The 16,425-nt window shown below is 42.2% G+C and overlaps 1 protein-coding gene across 1 annotated transcript; it reads left to right on the top strand.

Annotated features, from left to right (window-relative positions):
• Window positions 1-961: 961 nt before the first annotated feature.
• capn9 (calpain 9) lies at window positions 962-15,547 on the top strand. Its single transcript, XM_086082964.1, has 20 exons — window positions 962-1,550; window positions 3,127-3,196; window positions 3,662-3,780; window positions 4,049-4,182; window positions 4,254-4,422; window positions 5,960-6,043; window positions 6,118-6,203; window positions 6,914-6,991; window positions 7,893-8,053; window positions 9,267-9,424; window positions 10,455-10,663; window positions 11,753-11,789; window positions 11,875-11,955; window positions 12,963-13,020; window positions 14,367-14,431; window positions 14,542-14,610; window positions 14,698-14,776; window positions 14,865-14,981; window positions 15,063-15,121; window positions 15,276-15,547. The coding sequence occupies exons 1-20, from the start codon at window positions 1,356-1,358 to the stop codon at window positions 15,300-15,302; spliced, it is 2,055 nt and encodes a 684-aa protein (XP_085939090.1). The 5' UTR covers window positions 962-1,355; the 3' UTR covers window positions 15,303-15,547.
• The last annotated feature ends 878 nt before the right edge of the window (window positions 15,548-16,425 follow it).

The following is a 16,425-nucleotide window of genomic DNA, read 5'->3' as shown; positions in this document are numbered from 1 at the left end:
GGGGTGTCTGGTCGGTGCTGGATTTCACCTTCCTTGGTTTTCTTTGGTCCTTCCTCGGGTCTCCTGGTGTTCGGTTTAGGTGAACGGTATGAGATTTAATAGGTTTTTTGGTGAGCTAACAAATACACGCACGCACATACACATACTCACCCACACACAAAAAAAAAAAATATATATATATATATATATATATTTAAAAAAAAGAAAGAGCAATGATGATGACATTTCCGAATGAACAATACTGAGCTCTTTATAGAAAAAAAAGAAAAGAAAAAAATATATATATATATCAATTTCTCCACATAATACTCAACTGAACCTATCCTGAAAAGGAGTGGGGGGGGGGGGGAGAAAAACTTAGTAAGTCCCACCCCAAATCTCATTCATATCAAACTTTGAAAACAAAAGTAGCTGCTTTCCTGCATGCTTGCCGTCACCAACAGCGACAAATTAGCTAACAAATGTTTAAACTTTCACTTGTTTTTGTTTTAAAGGGGAAGTCGACCCCCCCAAAATTCTTGACAATAATATGCCCCCACTAATCTAAGTATGGTAATATTCTGTTATGAGAATGAGTTAGGCCGCAAAATCCCGCCGTTTTTATCCATTTTGCCACTGTCGACTGAACCAATCACAGCTCAGTTTCAGATAACAGGTGAGCTGTGATTGGCCGTTGCCTGAACCCTGAGCAACTTTGACGTCGTCTTCAGTCGACAGCAAGTGGCAAAATGGCTGCCCCCCCCCGAGATGGGGAATAAGCGGCGGCATTTTGCTTCATAACTCGTATTCCACAATGTCATGTTGAGACGAGTGAGGTCACACATAACATATTATTGTCAAGAAATGTTTAAGGTTGACTTCCACTTAAATTTCTTAACTTTTTTTTTTTTTTTTTTACTTTTCACAAACTTACAGAGTTCCCAGTGTCACCAGCATATTTAAGCGGAAATAAAAACAAAACAAAAAGTTCCCTGAGGTTGACCTAGTTTTAAACTGATCTCTTAAGCTCGTATTTCATTTTAAATATATTTATTATTATTATTATTTTTAATCTCATTTATTGTATTCATTTTTATTTATTTAGCGATTTTGAAATGCGGTAAAGTAAAGTGGGTGATTAAATCACCGCAATGACAGGAAGCTAATTGCCGGTAAGTGCGTGCCGTTTAGCCTTGTTGAGGATTGTGCTCTTTGACCGGCATTCCAGAGCGCAGAATGCGGCGGGGCGAGGTCCGAGAGGACAAACCCGTTTGCGAGGAGGGCGTGGAGGAAGCGGCCTGACCCGTCGCCTGGTGTAGACGGCACACGGCCGGCGCCGCCTCACTTGCCGTCGGCCTCGTTCAGCTGCCAGCATCATGCCCCAGCAGCCCGCCCTGGCGGGGGGCCGCGCCGCCGTCGACACGCAGATGGACGGCCGCTCCTTCGAGCAGCTGCGTCAGGAATGCCTGCAGAGGCGCGTCCTGTTCGAGGACCCCGACTTCCCCGCCAATGACTCGTCGCTCTTCTTCAGCCAGGCCATTCCCGTCAGGCTGGAGTGGAAGAGGCCGCCGGTATGTAGCGCCTTTTTTACAAGCGCATCAAAGACACCTGGCACTTTTTGCTTGCGTGTGTCACGGAGGTATTTGTTGCACAGTTGAGTTGAGCTGAGAAATGTCTTGCAAAGAAACGTGTTTTGTGTGTCATATGGCACATCAAAGACACAACTTGTCTGTCTTTGCATTGCTTGTCACGTCCTACACAGTAAAGACACAGCTGTGGCATGTGTGTGTGTACTTTGCGGGTCACGTGGCACATCAAAGAGACGACTGTTGCACGCGTGTGTCTGTGTATGCATTGTATGTCACATGATGCATCAAAGACACACTTGCTGTATACGTGTACATATGCATTGTCCTTTTGGCTCATCAAAGACAGGTGTTGCGTGCCTGTTTGTTGGGTGTCATAAGACCCATCAAAGATGGCTGTTGCGTGTGGTGTTTGTGTATGCATTGTATGTCACATGATGCAACAAAGGCGCACTTGCATTGTCCTTTGTCTGGCTTTTGGCCCATCAAAGTGTTGCATGTGTGTTTGTGTCTCATGTTGCAAGACACATCAAAGACATCTGTTGCGCGTGGTGTTTGTGTAAGCATAATGATGCATTAAACACACCCGTTGTACATGTGCAGGTGTGCTTTGTATGTCAAACGATACATCAAAGACAACTGTTGAATGTGTGATGTATCTCAAAAGACACACGGTGTGTACGATATGACACGTCGAGACTTGGCTATCCATGTATGTGTGCTTTGTATGTCAAACGGCAGATCAACGACACAACTGTTGCATGTGTGTGTATTGTGTATCACGAGACACATCAAAGACACAATTGATGTGTGTGTGTGTGCTTTGTATGTCAAACGACACATCAAAGAGAACTGTTACACGAATGTTTGTGCATGTGTGTGGTTTTTTTTTTTAGACCTTAACACATCAAAGACACCAATGTTGCAAATGCATGTGCGTTATCAGTCACAAAGCAGATTAAATAATTTTTTTACGAGTGTTTCTGCTGTATGTCACACAAAGACATGGCTGATGCACCTTTTGTGTGTATTGTTCGACACACTGCCTGTCAAAGACAACAGTTGCATGCATGGTTTTGTGTTCCTGTGCCTTGTATGTCAAAATCACGCATCAAAGACACAGCTGGTGTTTGTGCTGGTCAGCCATTTTGATTGATGAGCCTGGCCGGGGGCGGGAGTCCGTTTGCGCTGTATGTCGTATGACACATCAAAGACCACCCAACTCACACCCATGCAACAGGACGCGTCAAAGTCACACACGTTTGCGCTTGAATGAAGTGCAGCATTTGTTCCACAAAGCCGTCTTGCAGGAAAAGTTTCTTTTTCGAGGGCTGCGATTGGCCAAGGGGCGTGTACCGCCTCCACCAACTTACTACACACACACGCGCACGCATGCACACACCCCGCCAAGAAATGTGTAGTGTGTGTTTTGACTGATAAGCTTGGAATGCGAACACACCTGCCAGCTGGCACGTCACCGGACCGGTTCCTCTTTCTTCTCCTCCTCATTCTCATCGTTCTCCTCATTCTTTTGTCTTCCCCACCCGTCCTCCATTTTCAGGAGCTGTGCGCCAACCCCAAGTTTGTCGTGGGCGATGCCAACCGGACGGACATCTGCCAGGGACAGCTGGGTACGTGACGGAGGCAAAAGTACTCGCGCTCTACTTGAGTACAATTACACGTAAAAATCCACGTCGCTTATCTCGTCAAGTGCCGCTCGTTTTCACAGCCGACCCCATTTTGGCGTTTTGTAGTGAGGTGGCAAACGAGGAGGGCATGTGGAAAAATGTAAATAGTACATTTAACGTGCAACAATTGATCAAATTCATCGATTATTATTTTTGATCAGCAATTAATTGTTTTAGAGGATCACGCGGAAACTCTTCACTGCCATCTACTGGCATTTGGGTGTCAATAAAGTTATTTCAAAGCTTGAAAGTCACAGTGGAGCGGCGTCGGAGCACCTGCTACGCACCCCCGTCCGAAAACCGAACCCAGCATCGGGGAATGAAAGTCAATGAAGCGCTGTGATTGGCTTGGCGGCCCTCCTGTGTGTCCGCTCTACCCACAATGCACCTGTGTCTTTCTGCCCACAGGCGACTGCTGGCTCCTGGCCGCCATCGCGTCCTTGACTCTGAAGAAGGACACGCTGGCACGGGTGGTGCCGCACGACCAGGACTTTGAGCGCCGCTACGCCGGCATCTTCCACTTCCAGGTACGGGCCGTCTCATTGGCTGTCGAGGTGTACAGCGAACCCATGCAAAAGTGGTGACGGTGTGAATATGTGCGACTCCCTAAAAATGACTCATGTCGGGATTCGGGGTAATGGGTGACCTTGATTTGACCTTGTGTAAAATGGCAAATGTTTTGGTGGTTTTTGCAAAAGTTGCAGCTGGCCATTTTTCTTTTGTGAATGGTGTCCACTCGTTTATGGAGGACCAAAAATGGGATTTGACTTGAACCCACTTGCGTTTCCGTGTCAGTTTTGGCGGCACAACAAGTGGCTGGACGTGGTGGTGGACGACCGTCTGCCGTCGGTGCGCGGTCAGCTCATCCTGCTCCACTCGGCCTCCAACAACGAATTCTGGAGCGCCCTGCTGGAGAAAGCCTACGCCAAGTAAGCGGCCGCGCCGGCGCTCCTTCCTCGCACCTCCACAAATGTGGGAGTCTTCACGTTTTCCTCCCCAGGCTGCACGGCAGCTACGAGTCGCTGAAGGGCGGCAGCACCATGGAGGCCATGGAGGACTTCACGGGCGGCGTGGGCGAGATCCACGACACCAAGAAATCCAACGACAAACTCTTCCACGTCATGAGGAAGGCCCTGGACCGAGGATCCATGATGGGATGCTCCATCGACGTAAGCGTTTTCGAACCCAGCTCTGGCTCGGGATCCTTATTGAACAGCAATATGCAAATGGGAAATGAATACACTCGCAAGAGAGTCACGTTTCATGATGTGGCTTATTAGGCCACGCCCCTTAAAGGCACACATAAACATGAACACTCTGTGTGAGTAATTTGCCTGTTATCAAACCAGTTTATTTCTTGACATTCTTATATTTATGTCTTTCAGAGGTGCACAAATTCATCAAGTTAAACAATTATTATTTCTCAAATGAGTAATTATTGTAATCACTGATTCGATGTTTAGAAACGAGAAGTTTCATCTCAAATTGTCCAAATCCTCTTTTTCAATCTCTCAACAATTCATCTTCTCCAGTTTCTTTCGTCCTCCCTGAAAGCTGACTGATTATCTTTGTGTTTTTTTTCAAAATAAGACTTTTGCAAACATCTGCTTTTACTTTGAAAAGCAATGATCACCGGTTTAACCTGTTTCCGTTTCTGACATGTTACGGACCAAACTCAATCGTCCTCCGTTTGTTTGTGCAATTTCTGTATTAAGATTTGAAAAAAATCGAATTCAATGATAAATCGACATCTTTTAATAAAACACTTGCAGCAGTACTTTTATTTATTTATTTTTTTTTTTTTTGCAGCACAGTGTTTTTTTTTTAAATATTTAAAACACACTAACAATAAAATCCATTTCGATGAGGGAAATCCTTGCTGTTTATTATATGGACAAAAAAAACACTTTAATATGAACTCTGCTCATGTGACTTTTTTGGAGGTTGTCATAAAACTCAATATAGTGCACCCATGCAAAAAATTGGGGGGGGGGGGGTTAGTATGTATTCATTTATATTTTTTTATTATTCATCTCTTATTTCTTTGGGCATAAGTAAGAATTGACCACAAAAATGGGAGTTTTGCCTCCTGCCCCCCAAAAAGAAAAAAAACAACCAATCACGGCCTAGCTTGCAAACGTCACATGACCAAACCCAGAAAACAGGTGAGGCGTGATTGGTCGTTACCTGAGCTACCGTGATGTCATTTTTAACAGCAAGCGTCAACTGCAAGGTCCAAAATGGCCGCCACCCGAGATGAATAGAAGGCGGGTATTTTTGCGCCAGTGCTGGCTGCGTTCAGATTCGGAAATCCTCTCCGAACACTGCGTAAGAATGAATTTACGAACGCACCCTTAATCAGATGAGGTCATTTAAATGGGTTCATGACGCTGTTGCTGGACACAAGAAGGAAGTTTCAAACAGTAGTTTGAGAATTGTACTTTATTACTTTATTATTACACCTTCTTTTTTTTCATCTCGCGCTCAACAATTACTCCATAAATTATGAAAAACTGAAACTAATAAAAGCTAACCTTAATGAATCATCATCAAATCTAATGAAAATTAACACATTTTCTCTAAAAAAAAATAAAAATAAAAATAAAAGTCCAAATGTAATCAATAGTAACTATCATGAAAAATGAAAAACTATTTTGAAACAAAAAACAAAAACTAATCTGTCGGCGGTTGTAAAACTTTTTGCAGATCAGCAGCTCGGCCGAGTCGGAGGCCAAGACCAGCAGCGGCCTGGTCAAAGGTCACGCCTACTCCATCACCGGCCTGCAGGAGGTAAGGGCGCCGCTGGCGACCGCTCGCCGCCGACGGGGTTGACGCACGCGTGACGGGCTTTGCTCTCCTTTCAGGTCAACTGCCAAGGTCAAAAGGTCAAACTGGTCCGCGTGAGGAACCCTTGGGGTCAGGTGGAGTGGAACGGACCCTGGAGTGACGGGTATGGTACCGTCAAAAGCACTTTTGCTCAATCTGGGCTTTCCAAAAGGGCAGCGCGTTGGCCTGGCGCTTCACCTGCCTGCCTCGCACTTTAGAGTTCGGGGTTCAAATCTCACACTCGCACTTGCGTGGGTGCTTGGTATGTTAGCATGTTAGCTTCAATGCTGGTGCTAATTTGCTGTGACTGACATGGCGACCAATCACGTTTTTGTCAACAACTGCCCTGCTGGCTTGCCACCAGTTTGCTTTTTTTTTCTGTCCTTACGCATTAGACATGAGATGGCGACCAGTCCTTTTTTCTATATGTCTGTCATTGGATGACGACCAGTTCATTTTTTTGTATTTAAATGCCCTGACATTAGATCGTTTTTTTTGTCTATACACAGCCAGATGTTGCCTGCCAGTCAATTCTTGTTTCTGTTTGTGCCCTGTCATTGGATGGCGACCAGTCCATTCCATTGTCTATACATGCCCTAATGTCGGCTGGCGTCCGTCCAGTCCATTTTTTGTATGTCCTGTCATTAACTGGCGACCAGTCTTATTTTTTATATATATATTCTATATGTGCCCTGTATTTGGGTGTCGAGTCCACCAGTGGTTTTTTTGAGACATCTTCTGAAAATGTGCCTTGAAATCGACGACCTCATTCATCGACTGACATGAAGCACAACAATCGAAAGCTGTTTTGTTGTTGTTGTTTTTTGCCGGCAGTTCGCGAGAGTGGGACTACGTGGACCAAGCGGAGAAAAGACGAATTCTGCAGCACTCCACCGAAGACGGCGAATTCTGGTCAGTCTTGTTCTCGTTGGAAACGTTTTCCTTCGAGGCTTCCCTCCACAAACAGAACGGAAGACGTCCAAATTTTATGTGGACGGGATATTTTTTTTTTTATTGCGCATTTTTTCTGAGTTCATTTGAGGTCACCACACATTAGTTGCGCGAATGATTGATTTTATTGTCAGTGCATTTTGTATTAGGGCCGCTTGATTATGAAGAAAATATGAATCACGATTAATTCAATTTAAGAAAATGTTCAAACATGTAAAATATTAAGATTAATAAATTTCCTTGAAACACTATAATTATGCAAGACAAGATTTATTAAATTAGTAATTTTAAAATAAAAAAAAACAAAGGTGCAAATATCCATTTAAACAATCAAAATCAATCTTTTATTCTTGTTAACAATTATGCCGATTTCGTCATTGTGGAGTCTAATAATTGAAATTGTAATTGAATTTCGATTCATTGCACAGCCCTATTTTGTAATTGTATTTTTAATTGTGACACATTTGTGCATTGATGTTTTATTGTAGTCTTTTTATTTTTATATGAATTATCCATATTATTGGGCAGTTATTGTTGTTTTTGTTCTATTTTTTATCATTATGTGATAGAATTTGTATAAAGCTTATTTATACAATTGCTTTATTTTACTTTAAATTTCTATTCATCACATTATTTTAATGTATTTATTTAACATTATTTGTACAATTATTTCAGTTTATACTCTATGATTTTGTTTATTTTGATTAAGTATGATTTTATATTCAAACGAATGATTTATGATTTATTTCAACACTCAACATTTGTGTACCCACTATTATTATTTCACTTTCAATTATCAACGAAAGGCGGAGAGTTTGAAATTGTGGACTTGCTTGAAGAATGTGTGCGTGCGTGCGCTCAGGATGACGTTTGAGGATTTCAAGTCCAACTTCGACAAGGTGGAGATCTGCAACATGACGCCGGACGCGCTGACGGACACCACCAAGCGCCACTGGGAGGCGCAATTGTTCGAGGGCCAGTGGATCCGCGGCTCCACCGCCGGCGGCTGCAGGAACTTCATCGGTGAGCTGCCGACCGAAAGCGCAAAAAGAAACGCAAAGCATCAAAATGACATTCCCCCTTCGGAAAGCAATGCGGGAGACCCGAGACCCGAGACCCGAGACTCGAGACTCGACTCAAACTAAAACTTTTGAAAGACTCCACTTGACTTGGACAAAGTCTCACAATTTATGTTTATTTCGTTCAAATAGGGAACTTTTGGCTTTAAAATATTGCTACCATTTTTTTGAATGTAACTTTGACATGCAATTCAGTTGAATGGAATTATTTTAAAAAGGTCATGTTGTCGCTTCTTCGCCATCATGCATGTTCCACCAATGTTCAGATGAGTACGAAGAGCCCTGACTGTTTGATTCTGACTGCACCTGTCAGCTGAAATCTTCCCTTTTATAGTCGAGTATGCGGACCCTGCACACTTCACAGTTTCTTTGGGGAGGGGCGGAGTTTTTCTTGCCTCATTTGAAGTCATGTTTTGTTTGTCAACCGTCACCATGAATGAGCCTGACACAGATGCTGCAGTTACGCTTTGGGCCAGAGGTGGCGGTCGCGAGTAAAAACAACAACAAAAACACTGCACAAAGATCCTTTAAGTTATATTAAAAAATATATATATATATTTAATTTTGAAAATTATTTTTGTGGTGACCAAGTATAAAAATAAAATTGAAAAACATTTTTGTTAATAAAATCAACTAAAAACAAGTGCTTAAAAAAAAATAATCTAACCGATGACATCTTTTAGGTTTATAAAACTGTCAAAGTAACCATCTTTTTTGTGAAAATGTCCTTTTTTTGAGCATTCGGTTATTTGGTAGGAATGTAACGATTAACAAACATCACGATACGATAATGACCACAATATAGCTCATACTAAAAAAAAAAAACACAAACAATATTGTGCTTTTGTACCTTACAGCAATGAAAAATATTATAAAAATATTATATGTAAAAAAATATATAAATACAATAAATATATTGTAGCACTTCGTTGCTCATGCACGCACACACATTGACTGACAGCGCGGCTGACCCGACTCACGCGAGTCAGTCCAGATTTCCGGCCTGCGCTCATCAACTCTCATTATTTATGTTATTTTTCATCAGGAAAATGATATGAGCCTGCATTTTCAGTTTTTGGAATCATCAGTACGTAAGCGACTCGAACCCACCGGTCTGAGAATTGCAATATTGAGCGTTGTTGCGCGTGGACCGGCAGACACCTTCTGGACCAACCCGCAGTTCAAGCTGGAGCTGGCGGACGCCGACGACGACGACGACATGTGCAGCGTGGTCATCGCGCTGATGCAGAAGAACCGGCGGCAGCTGAGGAAGGAGGGCATGGACCTGGAGACCATCGGATTCGCCGTCTACGAGGTCAGAGGTCGGCCCTTGCCGTTCACTTCATTGCATATACCGGGGCTGGCTCAGGGGCCGCACGGAGGAAAATATCGGAGCGGGTGGGCCGGAGCGGTCAAATAATGTCACTTAAAAACAATTGCGCTCAATTCTACGCAGATTTTCACTTTTTGTGCGCCAGCCCGAAGTGACGACGCTCAACTGTAATCGTATCGTTCCGAAAAACAACACGAATGCAAATGAGGGGCGGCAACACTTTACCTGGATGACTTCCGGACGTCTTAAATCGACCTGTTTTGCATATCAATTGTTCCCAGAATGCATTAGTGGCGCAGTTAATGAAGTTATAAGGTCGTTAATCGTACGTATTTGTGTAACCAGTTATTGAATTTGTGTCGTATTTAACACGTTTATGTCAGTCTATAATTTAAAAAAAAACACATTTTAAACACGCCGTAACTTTAAGTTGTGTGTAAAATAATGACGTCCGCGTACAAGTTGGATCGCTCATCTGAGGACTGCTTGTGAAATGACGAATGGATATGTTTTGTGTTGTTTACTGTACTCGAGTGGTCAAAAAAGTCTACACACCCCTGTTCAAATGCCAAGCTCTATTTAAAAAATTTTTTTTTACTTCCCCTCTCATAAAGTTTGAGTTGAGTCCGAATGAACTCGTTCACTGCCAGCCCAGTTCAAATGGCACTGAACGAGTTAAGTTTTGAAATTAAAAGTCTTGGTCTCTTCTTTTTTCAAGAACCTGGCATTCAAATAGGGGTGTGTAGACTTTTTAGGAAATTACAGTACAGTAAAACCCCTTCCAACGCAGGTTCACGGTCCCGGTCTCGTTATTCCCCAGATTTTTTTTGAGACATTTGGACAAAAAAAAAATCTGGCGACCAATCGTTTTGGGTGTAATTCCACTGTCTGCCACTAGATGGCGGCACACTGTTTAGTTTGACACTCCATTGGAAAGAAGAAGCCATAAAAAGTATTTGTGTTTGTTTTGCCCCAAAGTCTGTAATATTGACGAGTGTGCCTCGTCGTTCAGGCTCCCAACAACGCCGAGCAGCAGGGCAAAGACTTCTTCCGCACGCACGCGTCCAAAGCTCGCAGCAAAACCTACATCAACATGCGCGAGGTGTCCGAGCGCTTCACGCTGCCGCCGGGACGCTACCTGCTGGTGCCCACCACCTTCCAGCCGCACCACGAGGCCGACTTCCTGGTGCGCATCTTCTCCGAGAAGAAGATGGCCGCCCTGTGAGTGCCCCGAAACATCAACGGTCATTCATTCAAAACGGCCCGTTGGAATTGGGTTGAGGTGTAAAAAAAAAAAAATGGATTTAATTGTTTCAATGATGTCTCATTTTTTAAATATGATTGATAATTTCTACAAGTGTGTTTAAAAATGCATTTTAGGCTATTTATGTATATATTTTTAAAACATTTAATACATTTATATATATTTGAATACATGTATTTTCTTTCAAACAAATTATAAGATCATTTTTATTTGAATTAATTATTAATTATTTTAGTAATCTGGGTAAGCAATTATGTGAGAAAGTTAGTAAAAATTTGTTGATATATGGATTGTTTTAATCATAAAATATTTCTCATTTTAAATTATTTACTTATGATTTAATTAACAAATTACTCAATAAAGCTAAAAAAAATATGTATACGTAAAATGTTTTTGGTCATAAAAATCATAATTCCCAATATTATTCTTGACAATTTAAGAGAATGAATAAACCAATTGATAATTTAAGTAATTATTTTAAATGTGTAGGTAAATCTGTTTATTTTCATTTTAAAAGTTATTTATAATTGATGTGCGGGCAAGTATAATTTATTTATTAAGTTAATCAAAGAGTGCTACCATAATAATCTTTTCTTTTTTTTACTTTTTAAAATTTGAAACTAAGCAATTATTTATGAAGTTAAGAAAAAAGTGCTTTTATATATATTAAAAATAATTTTTTTACTGATAAAATCATAAAACATTTTCATTTTTATATAGTTTTTTATTAATTTAATCATAATTAATTAACCATTTGTTTGATAAAATAAACCATAAGAACAAAATAAAAATAAATCTGATTTTTTTTGTTATCTAGAATTATATATTAAATTTTATAATTGTTTAACTGAATTTTTTGGGGTTATCTATAATTTGTTTTTAATTTTGTTATCAATTAATAAACCAATAATTGAGTCCTTTTTGTTTAATATATCAGCCACTTTTAAATGCAACAAATATGAGACTTTTGATGATGCAAACGTCGTGTGCCGCTAATTCAAACCTGAATCCGAATGGAATGTAAACGTTTTGTTGTTTTTGCTCAGGGAGATGGGCAGCGACGTGGACGCGGACCTGCCTGAGGTGAGCGCATCATCCTCGAGTCAGTCGCCCGGCGCCGGCTCGGTCCCGCCCTCTCACAGTTTCGCCGTGTTTGATCGGTCCCCAGCCACCGCCGCCCAGCACGCCCGACGACGAGACGGACGAGGAGAAAGGCCTGAGGAGGCTTTTCGACCAGCTGGCCGGATCGGTGAGTCGGCTGCGGGAACGCACGCGGTCCAGCCTCGTTTATTGGGGGTGGGGGGGGGGGGGCGCAGGTTTTTGTTATTGGCGTATGTGCCGACATGAGGTCAGAAGGATGAATCGAAATCAAACTGACATCATGTGCGTGTTTTAGAACACAATTCAATTGGGGCGGGCTCGTCACTATTTTTTAACAAGTCAAAAAAATCAAATAAAACATGAACGAGTGTTCGGTATGCGCTGCTTTGAAGACCCCCTTTTTCTTTTATCGCTCCGTTCCTTACACCCAATATTAGATTCGGCAGAGGCATCTTTTGTTGAATGAATGTTAAAAGTCCTCTTGCTTATGTTGAACAAATTAAAAACATGGTCAATCATGCTATTTCTAAGTACCGTCTCAAATGTTCTCCAATTTTGATACTGTAAATGTATAAGATCGTATGCCGAGAAACGTTTCTTGGGAGGAGCAATATGGCGGCTTCAAGAGTCATTATATTCAGATCAGTGACCGGAACACAAAAAACAGTTACGCAAAAGCGCCTGTAGAGGGAGACAAAGCAACACAAACAAGACAAATTCAACAGGTCATGACAATTATGAAGAAAATATTTATCACGATTATTTTGGTAATAATTGAAATCATGATTTTTTTTTTGGTACAAAACAGGAAAATGTTTAAACGGAAAAATATTAAGCCAAATAAAAAAAATTGAAACACTTTAATTATGCAAGTTCCTTTTGGATGTATTTTAAAATAAAAAAAAAAAAAAAGTATAAAGCTAAAAAACTCAAACAATTCTAAATTAGTATTAATCAACTTTTCTTTTCTTTTTTTTACGATTATACAGATTTTGTAATTGTGGAGTGTAATAATGAAAATAATTGTAATTGAATTTCCATGAATTGCACAGCCCGACATCGTAGTGCCCTCGGGTTCGCATTGCCGGTGTCACATGTTGAGATTGTTTTTGTGCGAAAAAAAAAGTGTGCCTAAAAATGTGCTTTTGCGTGCAGGACCGAGCCATCTCCGTCAGGGAACTGCAGCAGCTGCTCAACGGCGTCCTCAGCAGCCGTACGTCAACACGTTGGCCGTCTTCCAATTTGCACACGCAACCGCACTTGGGCTGACTGACTTCCGCGTTAGCCTGGCTGGCTAGCGGTTAGCACGTGTGCCGCTCGCGGGTTCTCGTCGCGCTCATCGTAGCGTGTCGATGTCGTTGAAAAAAAACTCAACAACAAATTTGACGCAATTCTCAATGACCAATCCATTTATTTGTGGCCTAACATAGATGTGCGACCAGTTCATTGGTTTTCTATGCAACTGGTGACCAGTTCCGATTTTGTTGATATGTGCTGTGACATTGGATGGTGACCAGTCCATTATTTGTCTAAATATACACTCGCGTTTGCTGGTGACCCGTCTGCCCTGATGTTGGATGGCGACCAGTCCGTTATTTGTTCATATTTGCCTTGGCATTAGATGGTGACCAGTCATTTGTTGAACTCCCGACTAGTCCACTGTTTTTATGTGCTCTGACATTGGCTGGCAACCAGTCCACATTTTTTAAATGTGCCCTGATGACCAGTCCATTATTTGTCTTTATTTAGCCTATTGTTGGATGGTGACCATTCTATTTGTCTATATGCCCTGGCATTGGTTGGCAACCAGTCCACAGTGTTTGTGCCCTGATGTTGGATGGCGACCAGTCAATTCTTTGGCTATATATATGCCCTGGCATTGACTGGCAACCAGTCCATTGTTTAGCTACCGACCAGTCCACATTTTTTATATGTGCCCTAATGTTGGATGGTGACCAGTCCATGATTTGTCTATTTTTAGCTTATTGTTAGATGGTGACCAGTCTGTTATTTGTCTTGCCCTGGCATTGGCTGGCGACCAGTCCACAATGTTTACATGTGCCCTGACCATAGCAACCAGTCCATTATTTGTCAATATATGCCCTGGCATTAGATGGTGACCAGTCATTTGTTGAACGTCCGACCAGTCCACTGTTTTTACATGTGCCCTGGCATAAGTGGCATTGGATGGAGACCAATCCATTGTTTAACTAGTGACCAGTCCACAGTTGTCTGCCCTGATGTTGGATGGCGACCAGTCCACGATTTGTCTATTTTTAGCCTATTGTTGGATGGTGACCAGTCTGTTATTTGTCTTGCATTGGCTGGCGACCAGTCCACAATGTTTACATGTGCCCCGATGTTGGATAGCGACCACCCCATATATGCCCTGGCAATTGGCAGGCGACCAGTCATTTGCCGAGCTCTCGGCCCGTCCACGTATTTTATATGTGCCCTAACGTTGAACGCGACCAGTCCAAGGCGTAGGCTTGAACTGGTTCCTGCTGGGCGACGATCCGATTGAGGACGAGCCCTCCAGAACGATGTTTCTGTCCTCAGGGAAGGAGATCCGCTTTGAGGGTCTGAGCCTCCACACTTGCCACAGCATCATGAACCTGATGGACGTATCCTTCCGTCATCGATTGGTCGCTTGCCCGACCGATGGAGTGAGTGAGTGAGTGAGCGAGTGAGTGAGTAGGATGTTGGCGGTTGTCCCTTTGACTCGGGCCTCCAGGTGGACAACACCGGCAAGATGGAGTTCCAGGAGTTCAAGGTCTTCTGGGAGAAGATGAAGAAGTGGATTGTACGTGAGCAGGTCGCCGGGACAGGTGCATCATGGGAAATGTTGACCATGTCTGACTTCTTTTCTTTCTTCTTGTTTTGTTTGCAGATGCTCTTCCTCTCCTTTGACACGGACCGTTCGGGCAAGATGTCCTCCTACGAGCTCCGCAGCGCCCTCAAAGCCGCAGGTGAGACCGGGTCACTGCACTCGAACCTCGTCACGTCGAAAGCGATCGCGTTTGAGAAGCAAACGATTATGATGTCGTCCAACGGCAGGCATGCAGCTGAACAATCAGCTGCTGCAGCTGCTCGGCCTGAGGTTCGCTGACGACAAGTACGACATCGACTTTGATGACTATCTCACCTGCATCGTCCGCCTGGAGAACATGTTCCGTAGGTGCCGCAGCGACAAACGTGATCGGGGGGAGGACGATGGCAACGATGAATCGATTTTTTCTTTGTTTCCTTCCTCAGGAGTTTTCCAGGCTATGGATGAGCACAACAAAGGTCGGATTCGAATGAACATGTTGCAGGTGAGCTCATGCAAACGCCAACGAACGCCTTTTTTGCAAATGTTCACTCCTCACGCGTGCGTTTTGGAAAGTAGCACATTTTCCGTGCGATTGGCTCCTCCGTTTGTTTTTGTTTGATGTTTTTCATTCCACTTCCTCTTTGCCTCCCTGCCAGTTTCTCATCTTGTCCATGAACGTGTGAGCAAAACAGAAGCCAGCGGAAGAACAAAAGCCGTCCCGTTCTCATGAAAGGCAGCCATATTCGTGTTGCTGCTTCTTTTCTCTGTGTTCTAAACCTTCTCCTCGCCTGCCCGCTGTCGGGCACAAATGGAGCAACTAATGTGAGATGTCGGTTTGAGGGATTAAACTTGCTATTGATTTTACTTTTTGATTTTCTTTTCATCACTACAATGAACCAATAAATTGTGAATAAAGCTGTGAAATGTTTGTCGTGACTTGTATTTTTTACATTTTCAAACCGTTCCAGATGCCACACATCTATTTAATTTTTTTATTTTTTTGTATCATTGCGACAAAAAAAAAAGTCATCAAAGTATAAAATGACATGACATTACTGATGACGTTCTTATAATGCCAAAGTGTAGCTCTTGACAACCCCCGCAAAAGCGTTCTCATTTATTTCTAATAGTAATAACAAGATGGTAGAAAAACACAAGAATCTCAATTTACTTCAACGTCGTTCCTTGGCACCAAATTGCCACAAGATGGCGCCAAAGTTACACTTTGCTATTAGCGCTTTGGCCTATGTACAGAGTGAGAGGTTGTTTTTTTTCTCTCCAGCAAATAAATCGAGATGCAGCATATAAAATTAGGTCAATCTGCGATCTGTAAACGTTGCTATGAAATCCATGCAATGCACCAAATTGCGTTCTCGTGATGCTAGACGAAGTCCACGATGAGCAGAACATTGTTCCAGAACTTCGTTGCAGTGTAACCTTTTGCTGGGTTTTTTCTTCTTTGTTTCTCTTTTTTCTATATATTTATGTGTTCATGTTATCTTGAGTTTCAACGATATTGATATTGTATTGATTATTTTTTTATGTTGATATTTGAGAAAGTTGTGTTGTCTGTTTGCAATAAAAAAATAAGTTCGTTTTACCTAGTTTGAATTGTTAGTTGATAATTTCCTATCTCAACCGATCCCGAATGTGTAAAATAAATATAAATTAAATGTTTATTTAGGTTTTGGTGTGAGTAAATATTGTGATCATTGAGTTATTAGAAAGCAAAAGCCAGATATGAAGTTTTTTGTCAATAAAGTTGGCCTTAAAAGACCATACCAAATCCCCAAATTGCATTATCTG

Source organism: Leptonotus elevatus, chromosome 8, assembly GCF_054856555.1.
Source record: "Leptonotus elevatus isolate MCC_2025b chromosome 8, RoL_Lele_1.0, whole genome shotgun sequence".
Taxonomy (NCBI): domain Eukaryota; kingdom Metazoa; phylum Chordata; class Actinopteri; order Syngnathiformes; family Syngnathidae; genus Leptonotus; species Leptonotus elevatus.
The sequence above is the reverse complement of the archived record's forward strand: the minus strand, read 5'-3'. Positions and strand labels throughout refer to the sequence as shown.

Coding starts and splice junctions, on each gene's coding strand:
- capn9 (XM_086082964.1), top strand. CDS start 1,356: ATGCCCCAGCAGCCCGCCCTGGCGGGGGGCCGCGCCGCCGTCGACACG. Junction 11,956..12,962: donor TCGACCAGCTGGCCGGATCG/GTGAGTCGGCTG, acceptor TTTTGCGTGCAG/GACCGAGCCATCTCCGTCAG. Junction 14,611..14,697: donor AGAAGATGAAGAAGTGGATT/GTACGTGAGCAG, acceptor TTTTGTTTGCAG/ATGCTCTTCCTCTCCTTTGA.